General features: G+C 44.9%; 1 protein-coding gene across 1 annotated transcript in view; it reads right to left on the reverse strand.

Annotated features, from left to right (window-relative positions):
- Positions 1-8,593: 8,593 nt before the first annotated feature.
- The window catches only part of RBP1 (retinol binding protein 1), a 45,206-nt gene continuing 33,472 nt past the window's right edge, over positions 8,594-20,327 (reverse strand). Inside the window, 2 exon segments of the mRNA XM_007947513.1 lie at positions 8,594-8,647; positions 10,868-10,969. Of these exon segments, the coding sequence (XP_007945704.1) occupies positions 8,594-8,647; positions 10,868-10,969 (156 nt within the window).

The raw sequence follows: 20,327 nt of genomic DNA on the forward strand, positions 1-20,327 counted from the left end.
GAGGGGAGCTGTTGCATTGTGGTAAACTGTGGTCAATGACATGAGACAAAGTATATGTGAACTGCTGTATGGAAAGTGAATTTGCTCTGTAAATGTTCACCCAAATCACAATTAAGAAAAAGAAAGAAAAAGAACACAGCATCTATCTTCCCAGCTGGCTTTATTTTTCTCTCTGCAGACTGGCTTTCTCTGCTTTTCCATACCCAGGTGCCACCCTCCTCCCAACCACAATTCAAGCAACAGCAGAGCCTGACCAGCATCCCTGAATGACAGTTCCCAGGAAAGATCATTTGATTGGCCCACAGATTCAGGTGTTCATCTACCTCTGGTTCAGTCAGCTAAGACTGTGGGCCAGGCCATAAAGCACTTACATGGCTCCCATCTCTACTTCATACATGAGGTGCTGGTCTCAGAGAAGGGGGGAGAGTTATGAGTTGGGAAGAGACCCCTAAAAGGTATATCAGTCAGGGTTCTTAATGTGAACAGACCCTATGCTAGCTAGCTTAAGTGGGAAAAAAACAAAACAAAACGCATTTTTATCACAGAATTTTAGGTATCCCACATGCTTGAAGGCTACATGACCAAGGGCATTGCTCAGTGCCTACTACCAGTGTACCGAGCATCCATAGCACTGGACACTGGAAACCAGAACCTCCACCACTGGTGCCACCTCAAAGCCAGAATCCTGAGCTGCCACCATTTCCCAGGGATTGAATCTGTGGGGTCTACTTTCCTCATGTGGTTATCTTCCAAACCAGTATTTCGCTCAGGGGCATCTACTGGGGAACCTAGGTTTCTAGCCTAAAATCTGGTTGTAAAGTAGAGTGGAAAAGTGATTTTTCCCTTCTATTAATACATTGGGGGGAGGGGATGAAATTCCTAATGAGGAAAATTTCCAACCACAGGAAAGCTGTTCACAAGATAGTACCTGTAAGCCAGTTGCTGTTGAGTTGATTCTGACTCATGGCAACCCATGTGTGTCAGAGTAGAACTGTGCTCCATAGGGTTTTCAATGGCTGAGTTTTTGGAAGTAGACCACCAGGCCTTTCTTTGCAGGTACTCTGGGTGGACTTGAACTTTCAGTCTTTTGGTGAGTAGCTGAGTGGTTTAAACCATTTGCATCACTCAGTGATTCTAATCCACAAAATCATGTGCAGGTATCTATCTGACTGTCTAGGCCAATGGTACTACTGAGAGATATGAGTTAGGATCAAAAAGGGCCTACACTGTGCGCATGCAATGCTGGGAGAGGGGGCCCATTTGGCCCAGACATCACATTCATGGTAGGCTTTTCAACTTTTGACATCATCACCAAATGAAGTCATACATAGATGTCACAAAGAGACACTGACCGGGCAGAATGAAGTTACACATCAGTTTAAACTTACACATCACAACTGGACTAGACTATTCATATATATTATGAATTCATTAATTTTATAAAACCCAAAATTATCTTGTTGCTAGCACAACATAATTAAATCACACTGTATTTTTTTGTGTGCTAAATTATATAATTTGTCACATGTAACAGTTTAAAAGAAACTATAACTTTTGTAACTCTGATCAAGTATTTCTTCACTGTTGTTAGATGTGGTTGAGTTAGCTCTGACTTCTGGTGACCCTCTGTACAACAGAATGAAACACTGCTTGGTCTTGTGCCATCCTCACAATCCTTGCTATGCTTGAGCCCATCATTGCAGCTACTGTATCAATCCATCTTGTTAAGGGCCTTTCCCTTTTTCACTGACCCTCCACTTTACCAAGCATGATATCCTTCTCCAAGGAATGGTCCCTTCTGACAACATGGCCAAAGTAGGTGAGACAAGTCTGGCCATTCTCACTTCTAAGTAACATTCCAAGGAGCTCTGGTGGTGTGGTGCCTAAGGCATTTGACTGCTAACCAGAAAGTTGGTGGTTTAAACTCACCAGAGGCTCCACAGAAGGAGGATGGGCAGTTACTTTTGTAAAGATTTACTGCCTTGGGGCCATCTAGATGCAACGATGGGTCTTTCCTGGTCCAGAGCAAAGAAAAATGGACAAAACAAAAGACACACAGAAACAATTACTCCAAGTGACTGGTACACCATGCAATCCTCAGCCTATATGACTAGCAGACCAGAAGAACTAGATGGTGCCCGCCTACCATTGTCAACCACTTGGAGGGGGTTCTCTGTAGGAGATCCTGGATAGAGTGGGAGAACAATGTGGAACAAAACTAAAAATCATTAAAAAAAAAAAAAAAAGGGACCAGGTTTGCTGGTCTGATAGAGCCTGGTGGAACCACTGAGACTATGGCCCCTAGTTGCCCTTCAGGTCTGGAATTGAACCCACTTCTGTGGCTTCCAGCCAAACAAAAGATAGGCATATGAGCTGAACATTTATTTACATTAGGTAGATACACTTCTTGGAGAGATCAATCATGGGAGAATAGAAGGGCTGCACAGGGAAACAGCTCAGGGAGCAAGAGTGCATGGGAGGGAAGGACACAGAGAAGAGGTAACTATGGGGAAGAAGTGGGAGGGGAGCTGCTGCATTGTGGGAAATTGCAGTCAATGTCATGAGACAAAGTGTATATGAGGTGCTGTTTGGAAAGTGAATTTGCTCTGTAAACATTCATCCAAATCACACACACACACAAAAAAAAAAAGATTTACAGCCTTGGAAACCCAGTGGGAGTTTCTATGAGTCTGAATCAACTCGATGGCAGTGATTTTGGTTTGTTTTTTTAGTTAAGGAACATTCTGGCTGCATTTCTTTATTTTAAAAAAGAAACCAAACACACTGCTGCCAAGTTGATTCAGACTCGTAGTGACTCCACTGGGTTTCCAAGGCAGTAAATCTTTACAGAAATAGATTGTCCAGTCTTGCTTCTGTGGAGTGGCTGGTGGGTTTGAACCACCAACCTTCTGGTTAGCAGTCAGATGCCTTAGGCACTGTGCTATCAGAGCTCCTTCATTTCTTCATTAGGTCTCAAAAAATGGAAATGGTTAGGATCATTCTTGAGAGGCTCAGAGCTTAAAGAAGGGGATTCTTGTGGGCTGTAGTGAACAGAAATGGGAGAAGAGGGAGCAGAGCACCCCAAACTTGTCTCTGAAGGACTGGTAGTATTTTAATTGTTGGAGGGGATTGAGGCATGTCTTCATTGGCAAAGGTCCCTCCCAGGGATAAATAAAGTCCTTTTTTCCAGAGGTACAGCCAAGTATGTCCTTGGGCCAACTTCCCCAAGAGGAAAGGCTGTTTCTGTGACAGGAATGATTAGCAGGTCCCCCCACCTGTGTTATCTTGGCCCTCAGGTGCCCAAATCCTAGTGGATATGGAGCTTGAGCTGAGGAGTGTAGGGAAACCCCTGAGAACTGAGGGTTATGAAAGACCCAGATCTGCAGGTGGGAGGTGACAGTGGGGGAAGGCTCCCTTCAGGGTTTGGCATGGATAGGAACATTCAGGAGAATCAAGCAGTGTTTAATTGCAGTGCAAGTTTTCAGCTGAGGAGCTGTTTAATTTGCACCTGAAAGGAACTGTAGTAATGTCCTAATTAATTGAGACACAGGTTATGAATTAAGTCTTCCAGAGGGGTCCTTAGGGTTCAGCTTGTCAGGATTTTCTTGTGGGGAGGTTTGGGAGCTGAATAGAAAATTACATTCAGAGGTCTTGGGGGTTTTGAGTACATAGTCCACCCTCCCACTTGTGATTGCGGTCACTGTATCTGAGTATCAGAGGGTCAAAAGCCCAGGAGACCCAATCAGTCTCTGGGGAAGGTAAGAGTGGCAGAAGATCTTCACATGGGTTTGGCTTGGTTTAGCCCCTCCCTCAGCCACTGAAGTCAAGCTAGGATTTCCTGCCCTCGTGGCCAATCCCTCTGGATTTTCAGGATGCCCCTCCTGATTTCTGCTGATTGTCTCTCTGGCTTCAGCTCCTGCTGCTCTTCAGCTATCCACACCTGTCAGTGGTGACGTCAAATTGATTCCACCAATGAGGTGCCTCTCAGATCTTTTCTTTTTAAACCCACACAGAGACTTGTTATATGCACTGTTCAGATCCCTTTGCAGATAAAATAAGCATCTGCTCTCAGTTGTCTGTTGTTAGCTGGCACCAAGTCAGCCCCCAAGTTATGAGGACCCTATACATAACAGAACAAAACACTGTGCAGTCCTGTGCCATCTCCATGATTGGTTGTGAACTGGACCCTTGTGACCCACAGGCTTTCATTGGCTGATTTTTGGAACTAGATTGCCAGGCCTTTCTTCCTACTCCATCTTAGTCTGGAAGTTCTGCTGAACCTTTCCAGGATCATGGCAACACATAAGCCTCCACTAAGAGATGAGTAGTGGCTGTGCATGGGGTGCATTGGCTGGAAATCAAACCCAACTCTCCCATACAAAGGTGAGAATTTTACTACTGAACCACCAACGAATTAAATTCATTTACCCATCACAAAACCTCTATGAAGATGTGTTAGCTCCAGTTTACAGATGAATAAACTGGAGCACAGAGAAATTGCATGACTGGCCTTAACATTGAGGACCCTGGTGGCACAGTGGTTAAGCACCTGGCTTTTAAGCAAAAGGTTGGTGGTTTGAACCCACCAACCTCCATAAAGTTTTACAGCCTTGGAAACCCTGTGGGGCAGATCTCCTCCTCCTATAGGGTCACTATGAGTCAGAATTGACTAGATGGCAGTTTGTTTTTTGGGGGGCTTGGGGCCTTAACTTCATAGAGCTAGGAAATAGGAGAGCTGGGATTTGGCCCCAGGCTGTGTGGCTCCAGAGGTTTGGTGTTCAACCACTTCACCTGCCACCTGTCCTCAACACAGTCCTCCCCCTAAACTGAGATCTGCCTTAACAGTCCTTGCCTGAGTTGCCACACATTAATTCTTGCAATTTTGAAATTATGTAATATAAATGGTAGCATAGCGCCTAAGGCACTTGACTGCTAACCAGAAGGCTGGCAGTTCAAACCCACCAGCCACTCCTCAGAAGGAAGGTTGGGCAATCTACTTCCGTAGTGATACTGCCTCGGCAACCCAAGGAGGGGTCACTATGAGTTGGGTCCAACTTGACGGCAATAACAACAAGAAGAACAACAAGAAATATATCAATAAAGTCTTACTTTATGGGGTTTTTTGAAATAATGTAGCACTCCACCCAGTTACAAAAATGTTCAGAATCTTATACTTTCAAGTTTGTCAGGCCTAGGGCATTGGCGTCGGGTGAGCTGGTAAACAGACAGCCTCCCTGCTTTGGCATCACAATGCTGTGGCCATGCTCATAAATTCAGTAATGATTCCTTTACTGGTGCCTGGTTATGTTATCAGGCACTGTTGGAATTGAAAATCTTTCCTCATATCCCCTAACAATGGTATCCAAGTGTTGGTAACATAGTGGAGCTTGCAGTAGTGCTCAAAAAAAGGAACTAATATCAATAGCTTTGGACCAGAGGTGAGAGGTGTTAAAATGCCACAAAGCAGGCTAAATAACCACTATGATACATGCCACTGCCAATTTAGAAACAAGCCCTCTGCAGAATATTGGAGATAGTGCTTAGAAAATGAAAAGCAGCATTAAAGCTGAAAACACACTTCAGTGGTTACAGCTTTATGCACACTAGGAAAAACATCCCTCCCACTTTACATGTATTTCTTTGGGAAGATTAGTCTTATATGAAATGAATTTTGCATTAAGTGTAACTGCATGGTGCTAAATTCCTAACTGGTATTTCTCATTCTCTTACCACTGAATGACTGTCAGATTAGCTCTGCTAAAGGAAGGCTGATCAAATCAGTCCCCTGCTCAAAAACTTCCAGTAGCTTCCTACTGCCAATTAAAATAAGTCCTGGTATTCAAGATGTTCGAAAAGAGGGGGCTGTGTCTTCCCTGGATGGACATGACTCTGACACTACCTGGAAGCTCAAGCTAATACAGTCATACTTCTGAGCCCTCTTCAGGACCTGATTGCTGGGTGAAGTCTTTATGGATCAAGGGTGGAAGAAGTCCAAGGGGGCTCAGTGCTTGGGATGGGAAAGGGTGGTATTTCAAACATTCCTGGATGGTAACAGTGTGGCACTAGGTCAGTGTCTGGCATATAATATGCCTTCCTTAAATATCTGCAGGATAAATGAATGAATGGTCTTTAGCACAATCTGTCTTTTGAGTTCTTTAATCTCAGGACAGAGACCCTAGTGAATGTCTTTGAGATCTTAGACAATTTTGGTCTAATTTACCTGTCTATTGTTGTTGGGTGCCATTGATTCCAACTTATAGAGACCCCATGACAGAGTAGAACCACCCCACAGGGTTTTTTTTGGCTGTAATCTTTGTGGAAGCAGAATCCCACGTCTTCTTCCTGCTGAGCAGCTCGGTAGGTTCGAACTACCAACCTGCAGTTACCAGCCTCACACTTAATTGTTGAACCACCATGCCTCTTTTCCTTGCTCTAGGCTAGGGAAATGACTTATAAAATTTGGAAAAGTTTTCTTTTTTTTTTTTTTTTTTACATTAATCTAGGGTAGGGTTTTGATTACTAACCAAAAGGTTGGTGGTTCAAACCCACCAGCCACTCCACAGAAGGAAGACTGAACAATCTACTTCAGTAAAGATTTACTGCCTTGGAAACCCAAAGGGGGTCTATGAATCAGAATCAACTCGACAACAGTGAGTTTGATTTTTTTCTTTTTTTGGTTTAGGGTTTCTTAACTTCTTCACTATTGACATTTTGGGCAGGGTTAATTCTTTGTTGTAGGAGACTATTGTGTGTCGTGGAATGTTTAGCAGCATCTCTGGCCTCTGTCAATAGATGTTAGTAGCTTCTACCTCACAAGTCATGACAATCAACTCTGTGTCCAGACATTACTGAATGTCCCCTGAGTGAGTGGTAGCAAGGAAGCTAAACCACTTCCAGCTGAGAACCACTGGTGTAAGGCAATGGTTCTCAATCCTAGTTGTGCATTAGAGTCTAGTAAGGAACTTCAAAAATTACTGATTCCTGGACCTCACCTTGAAACATTCACATGTACACCTACTCCTCACTTATTGACTATCTTGCTATCTGACATTTCACATTTATAATAGTAAAAAAATATACTATCCAAATATTTTGTGCATTAACAATGTAGTCTGGCAGTAATGAAAGGCAAGGTGCTAGGTGAGAGTAACTCTGGCTGTGATGGTTAAGGTTATGTGTCAGCGTGCCTGGGCCTTGATTCTTAGTGGTTTGGCAGTTATGTAATGATGTAATTTGGCAGTTATGTAATGATGTAGTCACCTTCCATTTTGTTACCTGATGTCATTTTTCATTCTTGCATAATGCCAATTTTTGTGTGACAACCAGGTCTTTGGAACCTAACCATGTCCAGAAGTGGGGAGTGGGTATAATTGTTTATGGGCAGAGGCCTGAATGTAGGGAATTTTGAAAGCTTTCCAGGTGGTTTTAATATGCAGCTGGGTCTGAGAACCACTCCAGAATTTGTCACTCATTAAGTTTCTTAAACATCACTATCTCAATAACCCACCTGTGCAGGTGAGGTGTATTATTATTATTGTGGTTTTCTGAATGGAGAACAGAGACCCAGAGAGGTGTGTTGCATGCTGCCATCTGTCTCCTAGCCCAATGCACTTTCTAACGGGCAGGGTACAATTTGGGTAGATTGTGAGGTTGACCAAGAGAGTCCTTGATGTGAGTTTTTCCTTTTTCCACTGTTTTCCCCATCCATGATCTTCTACCTTTTCACTTCCCCTTCAGTTTCCCTGCATTTCTTGATGCAAAGACATAGCTAGCAATTATTTGCACTTTAGGATGAACATAAGACTGCTTTCCACCTTCTAGGGAGATCTGCATGTTAAGCCTCATCTATAACAGTGGGGGAAAGAAAGGATTTCCATCAGTCTATAAATGGGTAGTGGTGGTTATGGTTATGGCGTAGGGATGGGGTATATTTATGACACCTCTAAAATCAAAACCAATACATAATTATCTTTGATTAATATTCATCTCATTATAGTTTGGGGTTTAAAATTCTGTGCAGTATCATTTCATTCCCCAATAATTTTTAGAGTATCTTTTATGTGTATGGTACAATTATTAAGCTGCTCTCTGTTGACTGGATCTCCTTAACAAGGCTCTAAGTTCCAGGAATTGAGGGCTTCTTTTCTTGCTACACTTTGGCTGTACTGAACACAAGATCATATTTACTTCACAGATCACTGACTACCAGGCCACACACACACCCTGCACCCAAGCCTGTGCTTCTGGGGAAAGACATGCACAGGTTTTATGTCAGGACTCAATCTGCAGGTGAGGTGGGTGGTTGAATCACTCTCTTCTACACAGCTGCAGCATCAGAGCAGCTAGCCTCAGAAGTTCCAGCAGGGATGTGAAGCTTTTCCAAAAGAAACATCTTGAGCAGAGATCATATTTATTGGGACGGCCTTGTTTTAAGAAAAAGAAAAGAAACAAACTCAAGAGACAAACTCTGCTAACAGATGCCCGGGAGGTGAGGGCTGGACATTTCTGCTCCATGCTGTGCAAAGAAGGGTATACTGGCCCATACTTCACACCACTTCTTTCTGGAGGCCAGAGTCTGGCCATCTGCTGGGCCTCACTGCACCTTCTTGAACACTTGCTTGCAGACCACACCCTGCACTCTCATCTCCTGAAACACAAGCAGATGCATGTCATTGGCCAGAGCAAGCTGTCACTTGGGCCTTGGTGTGTCTAGGTCAAGAACTCTGAAAATCCTCAATAGCTGCTAATTTCTCCCATGAGTTGGAGCAAACTAACCAATGTCTTGGAATGTTGGTTGAACTTGATCAGCAGTGGAAGTCATATTCTGCTGCACAATGTCTGTGCAGTTGGCTGGAGGAACAGATGTGGCTCAGTATTGACCAGTAGGACCCCTGAGGTCCCTTTCCTAAGAGGCAAAAAGGCTCTAAGAACCTCATGCCTGATCCCAGGACAGAGTCTGTTCCCAGGCTTGGAAGAAATCAGGCCCAGACACATTGTTTAACCCAAAAAGGAGCTCAATAGATTTCCACAAAGACCAGGGGTTGCAAACTTTTGCAGTGGTTCTGAGCTTAAGTTGCACCTCAGAATCACCTGGGGAGTTTGAAAAGCACCTGGACCCCATGCTAGACAAGTTCTATCAGAATCTCTGGGGGTGGAGCATGGGGATTGATATCCCAGGTGGCTCTAAAATGCAGAGCCAAAACCCATACTCTGTGCACAGGCCCCTGTGGACTGCTGCCAGGTGGGAATGACAGCATAGGGTTGCCATATCTTCCAAGGTGTAGTTTTGAAGGAACTTGGAAATCTAGATATTTTTGTGACATCTCCAATTTTTAAGTTGCTGAATGAAAAGGTTGAAGTCCTGTGAGGGTGAAAAAAACAGGCCTATGGCCCCCAGTTTACAACCTTTGACATAGATCCCCAGAGCTATTGAGCTGAGAGGACCAGTGGATGTCATTTTATCTATGCTTTGCTCCAAATTGAGGAAACAGAGGTCTAGGGGAGACTAGCTCAAGGTCAGGCCCCTCAGCCTAGACTCTCTGCACCAGGCTAGGTAGCCTCTGAAAATAATGGCCTTGTGCCTCTCCTCACAACCCACATTCTCAAAGCTCTTGCAGACCTTGGTCTTCATAGAATCCCTATTTGGTATGATGGCCTTTTGCAGATGGGGCCAAGAGGCAGGGAAGGGACCTGCCCAAGAGCATTCAATGACTTGGTCATCTGGATCAGGCTTCTACCGTAGAATTACGTAGAATATATTCCGGGACTCAGGGCAGAAAGAGCAATGGGAGCTTTCTCTTCAGAGGACAAGTGCTATGTCCAGAAAACATGTTGTTGTTGTTGTTATGTGCCATCGAGTCAGCCCTGACTCATAGCGACCCCTCCTTGGGTTTCCGAGGCAGTATCACTACGGAAGTAGGATTGCCCAACCTTCCTTCCGAGGAGTGGCTGGTGGGTTTGAACCGCCAGCCTTCTGGTTAGCAGTCAAGTGCCTTAGCCACTATGCTACCAGAGCTCCCAGAAAACATAGGGCTCTATTAGTTCCCTGGGTGGCATAATGGTTTGCACTTGGCTACTAACCTAAAGGTTGGCAGTTTGAACCTACCAGCTGTACCATGGAAGATAAGCCTGGTGATCTGATTCCATAAAGATTACTAAGAAACACTATGGAGCTCAGCTCTACTCTGTAACACATTGGGGTGCCATGAGTCAGAATCAACTTGATGGTAATGGGCTTTTTTTGTTTTTGTTCTTCCTTTTACTATGGATGTGTGCATGTTTTTCCCAGTGGACAGAGTGGAAGTGGTTTTGCTCTGAGGCCCAGGCTGGAGGTGAATGGGACTCACTCCCCCAACTGAAGAAGACTTCTTCCCCTAACCTAGACTGAGATTATGTCTTACAGAAGCTAAGAGAATTCTGGGCTATCACAATTTGGCATGGTGACAATATAAAGCATTTGGGAGCACATTTTGGTTCTGTCACTTTCTAAAGCACACCCTGTATGTTTAATCTAACCTTTCAGAGCCTCCATGTCCTCATCTCCAAAACAGATACATAATAATGTACTTGGCCCATAGTGTTGCTGAGAGAATGGGAAGAGTAAGAAATGCAAAAGGGCCTAGCTCAGTATGTCACATTTAGTGAATGCACCCACTTACCTCCTCCCTCTCATTGGACAAGTCCTAGACCTGAAAACACATTTTTCATAAAGTTACTTGAGTAACTTGTCCAGGCCTTGAAAGAGAAGCTTCAGAGAGGAAGCAAGGTCCAGCCACACTACATTCTTCCAAGGTACATGCTGACTTCCATGGTGACCAGGGCTTCCAGGGGCCCAGCCTCACCCATCCCACCCAGCCCAGGAACCTACCAGGTGCAGTTCATCACCCTCGATCCACTGGGTCCAGCCGCGCCCATCCTTCTCGCCCTTCTGCACACACTCAAGCTTGTCTCCATCCCAGCTCACTGTGGTCTGCCAAGCAAGAAGCACAGTTGTCAGCCCTGAGCAGGCAGTCTCTGGGGCCAGAGAGGGGGACAGACTCTAACCTTGGTAATCCAGGATGTCCTCATGTCAATCTCACTAATAGATGATTTGCAGCCCAACACTCCCTGCCTACCCCAAGCTCTAATTACTGCAAATCAGCTTTAAAATTTATGGAAACCATCATAAGTTTCATTTAAAAGGATAATTAGCAGGGAAAAAGTCACTGGGGCAAGGCTTTCAGTGCTATGGTTGAGAAGGGGTTGGGAGGAGAGGTGGGCCTCTTGAGGCCAGTGAAGACCAGGTGTTGGTGGGGTGAGGCTGCTTTCCTGCCTCTTGCTGAGAAGGGAACACACTGCTCAGAGTACCCTGCCTATCCCCAGACATTTCATCCATCCATTCATTGCTTCAACCTATAGTAGGTCCTGGGACACCAGAAAGACCCTACTCTGTCCTCAAAGAACTCATCACCTCCTGGGGAGAACGAGACCCTATCCAGACCCCAAAGAACTCGTCTCCTGGGGAGAATGAGCTTAGGCACCAGTGGCAGCCACTAGTTGCTTGCCTGCTCTGTCAGGCACTCTATGCTGTCTCTATATCCTTGTGACTGTTCATCTGGTATCTCCATTTTACAAGTCAGGTCAAGGTTACCCAAGTGGTCAGTGGAAGTGCCAGATCTGAGCACAGATATGTAGGGTGTCAAGTTCCCTGCCCACTGTCACCAGAGCTACACACCACAGGCTGTGGTAACCCAGATGGGTGACCATGGAAAAGGAGGCTTGGGGACCAGTAGGCACCAGGCAGGGCCTTAAAGGAGAGAAGAATGGAGCAAAGAGGCATTGGAGGAGAGTGGGCCATTGGGGACCATGCAATGAAGGCACAGAGATGTGACAACATAGGCATTCTCAGGAAACTCATCAGGCAGGCACCAGGAGCCATGAGGGAGAGAGCAGCAGGGTCCTGCTACCCTGCCTGGCTCAGTGAAGCAGAGAGGAGTGCTGCCTGTTACTCCCATAACCACTCCCCGTTACCCTTGTACCCTCACATCTCTCCCTAAGTACTGTGCACCCTGCTAGGAGCTGAGTGTGCTGAAGGGAAGCAGACAGAGGGAGGAGGAGACCTAGCCATACCTGTGGGGGTAGATTTCACAGGCTTGTAGAGTGGCAAGGGCCCATTAGGAACACAGGATTCAGCGTATTGGAAATTTAGAGGCAAGAGAGTCCTAACTGCCTAGCATGGCCAAAAGCTCAATTGTCTAGACTGGGAACTCTCTTTCCTCTGTCTCTAGGGCTGAATACACAGAAGGTCCAGTAAGTATCTCTCATGGCTGCTCACCTTCTTTTGAATGGCCTTTCCATATAGGGCAATTCCACAGTATGAGTCACTGAAAGGGCCAAAACTTGGTCTGTGCTTTGCTCACTGTGTGGCTCTAAGGAAATCCATCCCTTCTCTGGGCCCCAGTGTTCCCATCTGTTACATGACAGAGTGGGTGCTATTACCTCAGAGGTCTTGGCTTTAGAGAGCTAAAGTTCTAGGATTCTTGTGTTCTCTGCCATGTTCAGCTGAGATTCAGGACAGACAGACACAGCCTGATAAGGTTTTGGGAGAGAAGGAGAAATAGGTGTGGAGTGAATAGGGCCACTTCCTACAAGGAAACACCTCCCTTCCCCAATTCCTTTCTCAGCTAGCTGATCACTACTGCCCTCTGCTGTAAAGATGATGTCAGCAATGAGCCACACTCATGGAGGGAGATAGGGCCAGGTGTGCCTTCACAGCTTTACACAGGAAGACTTTAACTTCTGCTCCTGAGACTGTTCCCAGACTGAGATAGGGCACAGGAGGCCTTGGGGCAAGGACTGAAGGTTTCTCTCCCTGGTCCACAGACTCCCTTGGGGCACATGTCCAACCCCAAGCCAGAGAGATTTCAGGTCAGAACACAATGTGGTCAATGTCCAAAAAGACGTGTCATGGGGAAAGACCACTAATGACCATAGGCTCCTCATAAGGCAAGATGTCCATTCACTGAGCACCTTGACCATGAAGGGAAATGGGTTCAAGAAATCAGACAGTCTTTCTTGGACTTCAAGGGGCTCATAAGAAAACTTGGTTTACTCATCAACTCACCTTTTCTTCATATGTTTACCCAGAAGCCTACTCTTTGAATACTAAAACTTAATTAGAGACACAAGAAGGGATTGCTAGTTCTCAGTTATGATATATACACTCTGCCTCTACTGGAAATACTAGAATTAGTGAGCATATTCACACCTCCTGCATGGAAAAAAAAAAAAAAAAAAAAAAAAAGCTCAAAGGAGAAAAGAAATAATAAAAAGAATACCTCTAATCTCACTTGTCCAGAGATAATTAACAGTTTGGTGTATTTCTGCCCAGTCTGTTTTTTTTTTTTTTTAAGAATAAAATTAGGATTGCATCATTTGCAGTTCTGTATCCTAATTTCTTCACTTACTAAGATCAATTTCCCACTCCAAGAAATATTCTCCATAAATATTATGTGGTGCTCAGTGAAAAATGAAATTGAGGGGCCTCTTCAAAAAATGTTAAGAATTTCAATACGGCAAGAGCAGACCATTATAACGAGGGGCCCTGATGAGCATGGGGCCTTTTGTCGCCACCCATGAAGCCGGCCCTGGTAGTATAGCTTTGTATGTACTTACAATCATTTAGCCAATTATCTATCCTTGGACATGTTTATAACTCTGTGCTACTATAAATAAGGCTTCCTTGTAGACAGAGTTTTGAATGCATTATTTCCTTACAATAAATTTCTAGAAAAGAAAGTGTTGCATCACAGACTGCATATTTTTAAGGCTTTTGATAAGTATTGCCAGATTATTCTCCTGAAAGCTCATACTTGTTTACACTCCAATACGAGGGTTGGAGAGTGCTACCCTTTCCAGGTCATTTGACATGTTTTAACAGGGGCCTTTTGAGTATAAACACTACCTTAGCCAAAAAGGATGATGAATGGCAGAATCTCAGGCATTATGATAGATTGAAGGAGACACAGAGTGGAAGACTACTCAAGTGTCAAGAATCCTTTCTTGGAGTCCTAAAAATCAGACCCCTCAAAGAGAAGGATTACTGACATATGAATACTGCGTTGGTTTCCAAAGGAAACACTGGCTCCACCCCAAGCTCCTGTTGATTCTGATCCTGGGTGACTCAAACAGAGCAGAGACTAGTCTTGTCTATATATTGGAAGTAGATGAGATGACACACTGGGAAAGGTTAAGTGATTTTCTCAGTGCCACCCTGCTAATGAAGGAAAGAATTTGGGCTGGAACATGAGTCTTGAATGACTCAGTGCCCCTATGTTTCCCACCTCTGATGGGCACTCTGCAGGTGCTAAAAATGTGAAAGTCTTTGGGGGCTGCAGAAACATGGACATTGTGCTGAGACTCTGAGCAACCCCAGAAAGAATACTCTCCACTTCAGTGAAACCACAGCTGGGTGTGGGTGCTGGAAGCCAGATATGGGTCTTAAAGGCCCTGTCCCTAAATAGATCTCTGTAGAGAAGGACAGAAAATGTACAGGCTGTGACAGCCGTGTGGTGGATGCTGTGATCAGGGGAAGCACAGGGCCTGGGGTGCCAAGAGGAAGATTCTAATTGTCCCAGGAAACATAAACTAGTTTAGAAATAGGAGGAGGCCTTCCAGGTAGTGTGTTGGGAAGTGAAGGGGAAATGACAAATTAGCCAGCTCTGTAGAAGCCTGTAGTGGAGGGAAGGAGAGGGAGGGGGAAGGCTGGGGAGTAGACCAAGTCACAATGCCAGACTACAAAACTCACACTGTGGCCTCGATCATATCTTTGGTGCCTCCTAATTCTGCCTTTGCCCTCATACAACTCTGTGGCTAGGATTCACTGGGTGGAACCATCAGGAAGAAGACAACAGCTTTGCCAGGGAATTTGCCAGGCTGTCTTCTGGGTTAAAGAGGCCTGGAAGCTCAGTAGTCATTTATACTGGGTTCTTGGTTGTTATGGATTGAACTGTGTCCCCCCCAAAAGTGTGCCAATTTGGCTAGTCCATGATTCTCAGTATTATGTAATTATCCTCCATTTTGTGATCTGATGTAATTATCCTCTGCGTTCTAAATCCTAACCTCTATGATGTTCATGGGGCAAGAGTAGAGGCAATTATATCCATGAGACAGGATATAATGTACAAGATTAGGTTGTATCTTGACTCAATCTCTTTGGAGATATAAAAGAGATTAAACAAGTGAGCAGGGATCAGAGGGACCTACTACCATCAAGAAAGAAGAGTTGGGAGTGGAATGTGTCCTTTGGACCCAGAATCCCTGCACCGAGAAAGTCCTAGACTCAGGGAAAGACTGATGACAGGACCATCCCCTGGAGCCAACAGAGAGAGAAAGACTTCCCTTGTAGCTGGTGCTCTGAATTTGGACTTCTAGCCTCCCAAACTGTGAGAGAATAAATTTCAGTTTGTTAAAGCCATCCACTTGTAGTATTTCTTTTATAGCAGCACTAGAGAACTAAGACACTGGTGCTTCACCCCTTTCCACTTCCTCCTCACAGCAGGCTGACTCAGCAAAGGACATATTCTATGGAGTCAGAAAGACCTAGGTCTGATATCCCTGGCTATTTGGAATGACTTTGGGGAGTTAAATGAATCTTTTTGAGCTTCAGTGCCCTCATCTGCACAAGAGAGATAAATGATACCTACTGGGATAGACAGTTCCATTGGCAACCCCCAGTGAATCACAACTCCCGGTTGTGAAGTCCCCTCCCACACTGACTCTGGGTTTGGCCATTCGACTTGCTTTGACCAATGACATTAGCAAGCATGATGCAAGTAGAAGTTTCATCTCAAGCATTTGTACAGAGGGTCTTATCCTCTTGGAACCCAGCTGCCATGCTTTAAGGAAGCTCAGGCTATTCTGCTGGAGAGAAAGGGCACGTGGAGAAGCCCTGGAGGATGAGAAAGAAAGTCCACTAGAAGCAAGGCACCTCAACTGAGCTTGCAGCTGAATGTAGCCACGTGGAGCCAAAGAACTGTCCAAGCAATCCACAGAATCCTGAGAATAAATGATGGCTGTTTTAAGCTGGTAAGTTGTAGGCTGGTTTGTTATATGGCAAAAGAGAATTGAAACACCTACTTCATCAACTTGTTCTAAGAAACATACATAAAATGCACAGGACTGGCACGTAGAAGGCATTAGGTAATGGTAACCATGAACACTATGCTGGTGCCCAGCCCAGAACTTGGATTTGGATGGGGTTTGGTCTTTGACTAGTCCCTGGGTGGCGCAAAAGCTAAGTGCTTGACTACTAATTGAAAGGTTGGTGGTTCGAACCCACCCTGAAGCACCTTGAAAGACAAGCCTGGCAAACTGCTTCTGAAAGATCACACCCTTGAAAACCCTATGGCACACAGTTCTAACTACAAACATGGGGTCACCATGAAGCTTAATCAACTCAATGGCAATTGGTTTGCTTTTGGATTTTTGGTTTTGTTTTGTTTTGCTTGCTGAAATTGAACAATAACCTCTTTTTAAGGAGTTGGACCTTTATGAGGCAGTGATGGACATGCTATTCATCAAGGATAAATTTTTCAGCAGTTCCTTCCCTTCCAGGAGGCTTAGATCCCAGAGGAGACCCCTGCAGGATCTGCCTGCTAAGCTGGGCACCCAAGAGCAATGGGATTCCTGCTGCCCTGAAAATTTAATGAGTCTTGTTTAAGCTGAACATCCATTTGCAGACTCCCCACTGACAGCTGTGATAACTCCAGGAATGTAATTCTGTTCCTCTACTTCACTAATCCATGCTCACTTTTGGTGGGATGGGATTTTTCTTTTGGAGTTTTGTATCTTATGGGAATGATCTAGCCATTTCCCTTAGGGTCAGGTTTATCTAAAGAACAGAAAAGGTGGCTGGGAAGTCAGGAAAGGGGCAAATGCTTGTAAATGGATAAAAGTAAATAAGGACATAAGTAGTGTTGGAAAAAAGATGGGTAATGAACACTTGCAACTCATTTTCCTGTGACACAAAGATGTAGCTTCTGATAATAAACTTCCCCAGAACCCAAGAACTCATTCCATGACCTCCTTTTGCAGAAATAGCCAGTCACCTTTGCTAGACCAGAAGCAGTACAGTCTGGAAAAAGGATTCAGTCTTATTTGCTGGATCTAAAAGGGTCTTGAAGGGACCATTTACTACTCCACTTTCCTAGGTCAGACTCTCACCATTACTTAAATCCAATGGTGGTGCAATGGTTAAAGCATTCAGCTGCTAACCAAAAGGTTGGTGGTTTGAACCCATCAACTGGTCCACGGGAGAAAAACGTAGCAGAAAGATATGGTGGTCTGTTCCTGTAAAGTTTACAGCCTTGGAAACCCTATGTGGCCATTCTACTCTGTCCTATAGAGTTGCTGCTATGAGTTGGAATTGACTCAATGGCAGTGTGTATTTGGAATGAGGGAATTTCAGGCAAAAGGAGGTTCCTTCTGTTTTTCAGGTCACATGGGAAAGACAGATATATGCCTGTGAGGGGTGAGAGTGGACATGGGTACAAACCAAGGGTATCAATAGCCTCCAACCTCCACCATGAGCTCTGCAACACCCACCTTGGAAATGAAGCCCGGACAAATCTAAGGACAAGGGAGAGGTATGGCCACCTTCAATTCATCTCTTCACCAGGGATACTCACCTTTTGTTGCTGTTGTTAGTGGCTGTAGAGTTAGACTCATGGTGACCCATACACAACAGAACAAAATATTGCCTGGTCCTGCACCATGATCGGTTTCAGATTGAACCACTGTGGTTGAGCCAATGAAAATCCTCGCGATCACTTACCTCAGAGACCCCTCTGAATGAAGCCCAAGGTAGCTGGTCAAACTTTTCTATTAAAAACTAAGAACGACCCCCAGCACTTTAGCTTTGTCAGCAGCTTTCTCAGATATATGCACCAACAGATGAATGAAGGCAGCTTTGCAGCACTATGACAAGGGGGTGTCACTTAAAAGCCATTATCCAGCTCCCCTGATGCTTAGAAACTCCAGACCACCACTGCTGCAAGGGGACCAGTGACATAGAAAACCCAGTTCCTGCAGGCAGCCTGAATAAGCGTGTCCCAGGGATGCCGTGAAGCCCACTTGCCCATTCTGGTGACAAGTATTGGGAGTGACAGACAATTTCCACTAAATGGAAACACCTCTTGGCAGTGACCTGGTACGACCCATGAATGGTGGGACTCATTTTGACTGCCAAGAAGTTTGTGACCCTCACTGAGGTTCTCACATGCCCAAACCACCCACTCCAAAGAGCAGAGGGATGATCAGTCACCCTGATGTTCCCTCACTCATCTCCCACTGCTGTGACCCAGCTTCCAAGGGCAGGAATTGAATCTGAATCTTGTCCATTTCTGTAGTTCCAGACCCAGGTTTTAGGAGCTGAAGTGCCTCACTCATGGGGAGTCTGTCTGCAAAGGCCAGAGCCATGATTGACCCAAGTCTGACTTCCAAGCCCATGCTCTTTAATTCCGCAGGGCAGCATTTAAAAATCAAGCCTTCACAAGGCACTTTCTATACATAATGGGAATCATTAAAAGATGCAAATTGGTCTTTCTTCCTAGAGTTTGCTTTTAAAGTGGGCTTTTCCCTGGGTGATGCAAATGGTTAAAGCTCTCAGCTGCTAACTGAAAGGTTAGGGGTTCAAATCTACCCAGATGCCCTTTGGAAGAAAGGCCCAGTGATCTACTTTTGAAAGTCACAGCCACTAAAAACCCTATGGAGCACAATTCTACTCTGACACACATGGAATTGCCATGAATTAGAGTCAATTCAACAGCAACTGGTTCTTTTCTCACTTTGAGGGTCTGCCCACTCCTGGGGCAAAGAAAAGAGTTCTCAGCCTCCAGTGCTTCTGTTAAATAAGTGATTGGAGGGGGAGGGCAGGAGAAGGTAACAGAGAATCTGCAGTGACAGGTATTATGCTGGGAGCATTTCATAATGCCTCTCTTAACCTTCACAATTTAGAGCTGAAAAAAATTTAGGCTTATATTAAGTAACCAGCCCAAGTCAGGGGAGTCAGGGGCAGAGTTATGACTTGAACCCAGTTCTTTCTGACTCCCAAGTCCACGAGCTGCCTGCAGGCTGAGCTGAGTGAAAGGGAGGTGCTGGCTTTCTTCTGTTACATCCCTAGTGGGCAGGCGATTATCTAAAATCAGCACATTCAGGGTGAAAGCCAATTTCACTCTAAAAGCAAATTAAAGCTAAATTAATAAGGTCTTAAAAATATGAACGACTAATTAGAGACATAAATGCTGTTAAAAGTAAATGCTACGAACCAGGAAAGCCACAACAAGTCCTCTGTGAGCATGAAAGAATGCAATTCTAATGCCATAAAGAAGCCAATAACAAATGATAACACAATTCTTAGGACAAACAAAATGATAAAATGGCAAGATTAATCATCTCGACCTCTTATGCCAGAAAGCACCCAGGATCAATTTTGAAAACAAGAAACCATCAGAGAAGTCAAGGCCACACAGAGGCCAAGGTTTTGGATAGGAGGTGGGAAATGGGGGCAGGAGAAGGTCACGGTCCCTGAGAAACTGCATTCATTCATTCCACACATATTTTGAGCATCCGGCAGAGGCCCAGGACTGACCATGGCCCTAAGACTAGACCCAGGCTCTGCCATGGAGCTGCTCAGTCTGGAGGGAAGACAGACATGTACACTGGCTATGACACCTCTGTGATCTGTGCCAGGATGAGTGATAGGCACCCAACCCAACCCAGTCTGGGGGTGGGGATTAGGCAAGGCTTCCTGGTGGAAGTAACAGTATTGGTGTCATTAGAACTGTCCCATTATCACCATAACAGGTACTGAGTATGTGTTATGTGCCAGACAGAGTATTAAACAAACTGTTTGCCATATTTAGGGAGCTCTGGTGGTGCAGTGGTTAAGGCATTTGTCTGCTAAATGAAACATTGGTAGCTGCTCCATGGAAGAAAGATGAGGCAGTCTGCTTCCATAAAGATTTATAGCCTTGGAAAACCTATGGGGCAGTTCTACTCTGTCCTATAGGGCTGCTATGAGTTGGAATCAATTTGATGGCAGTGGGTTTAGTTTGGTTTTGTGCCATATCAAGTTAATACTCGTCACCTCATTTTACAGATATGGAGACTGAGGCCTTAAGATCACCAGGATGAAAAAGAGAGATGATGAAGCAGGGAGTGTACCCAAGACCATGTATAGGGTTAGCAGACAATGATCCTATAAGTGTATTTGTATGATCTGAATTCCCAGGTGTATAGTAGAACTGACAAGGGACAAGGTTGTAGTCACTTCTTGGTCACAGCCAGCT

This window comes from Orycteropus afer, unplaced genomic scaffold, assembly GCF_000298275.1.
Source record: "Orycteropus afer afer isolate SDZICR_OR568_19922 unplaced genomic scaffold, OryAfe1.0 scaffold00188, whole genome shotgun sequence".
In the NCBI taxonomy this organism is placed as follows: Eukaryota; Metazoa; Chordata; class Mammalia; order Tubulidentata; family Orycteropodidae; genus Orycteropus; species Orycteropus afer.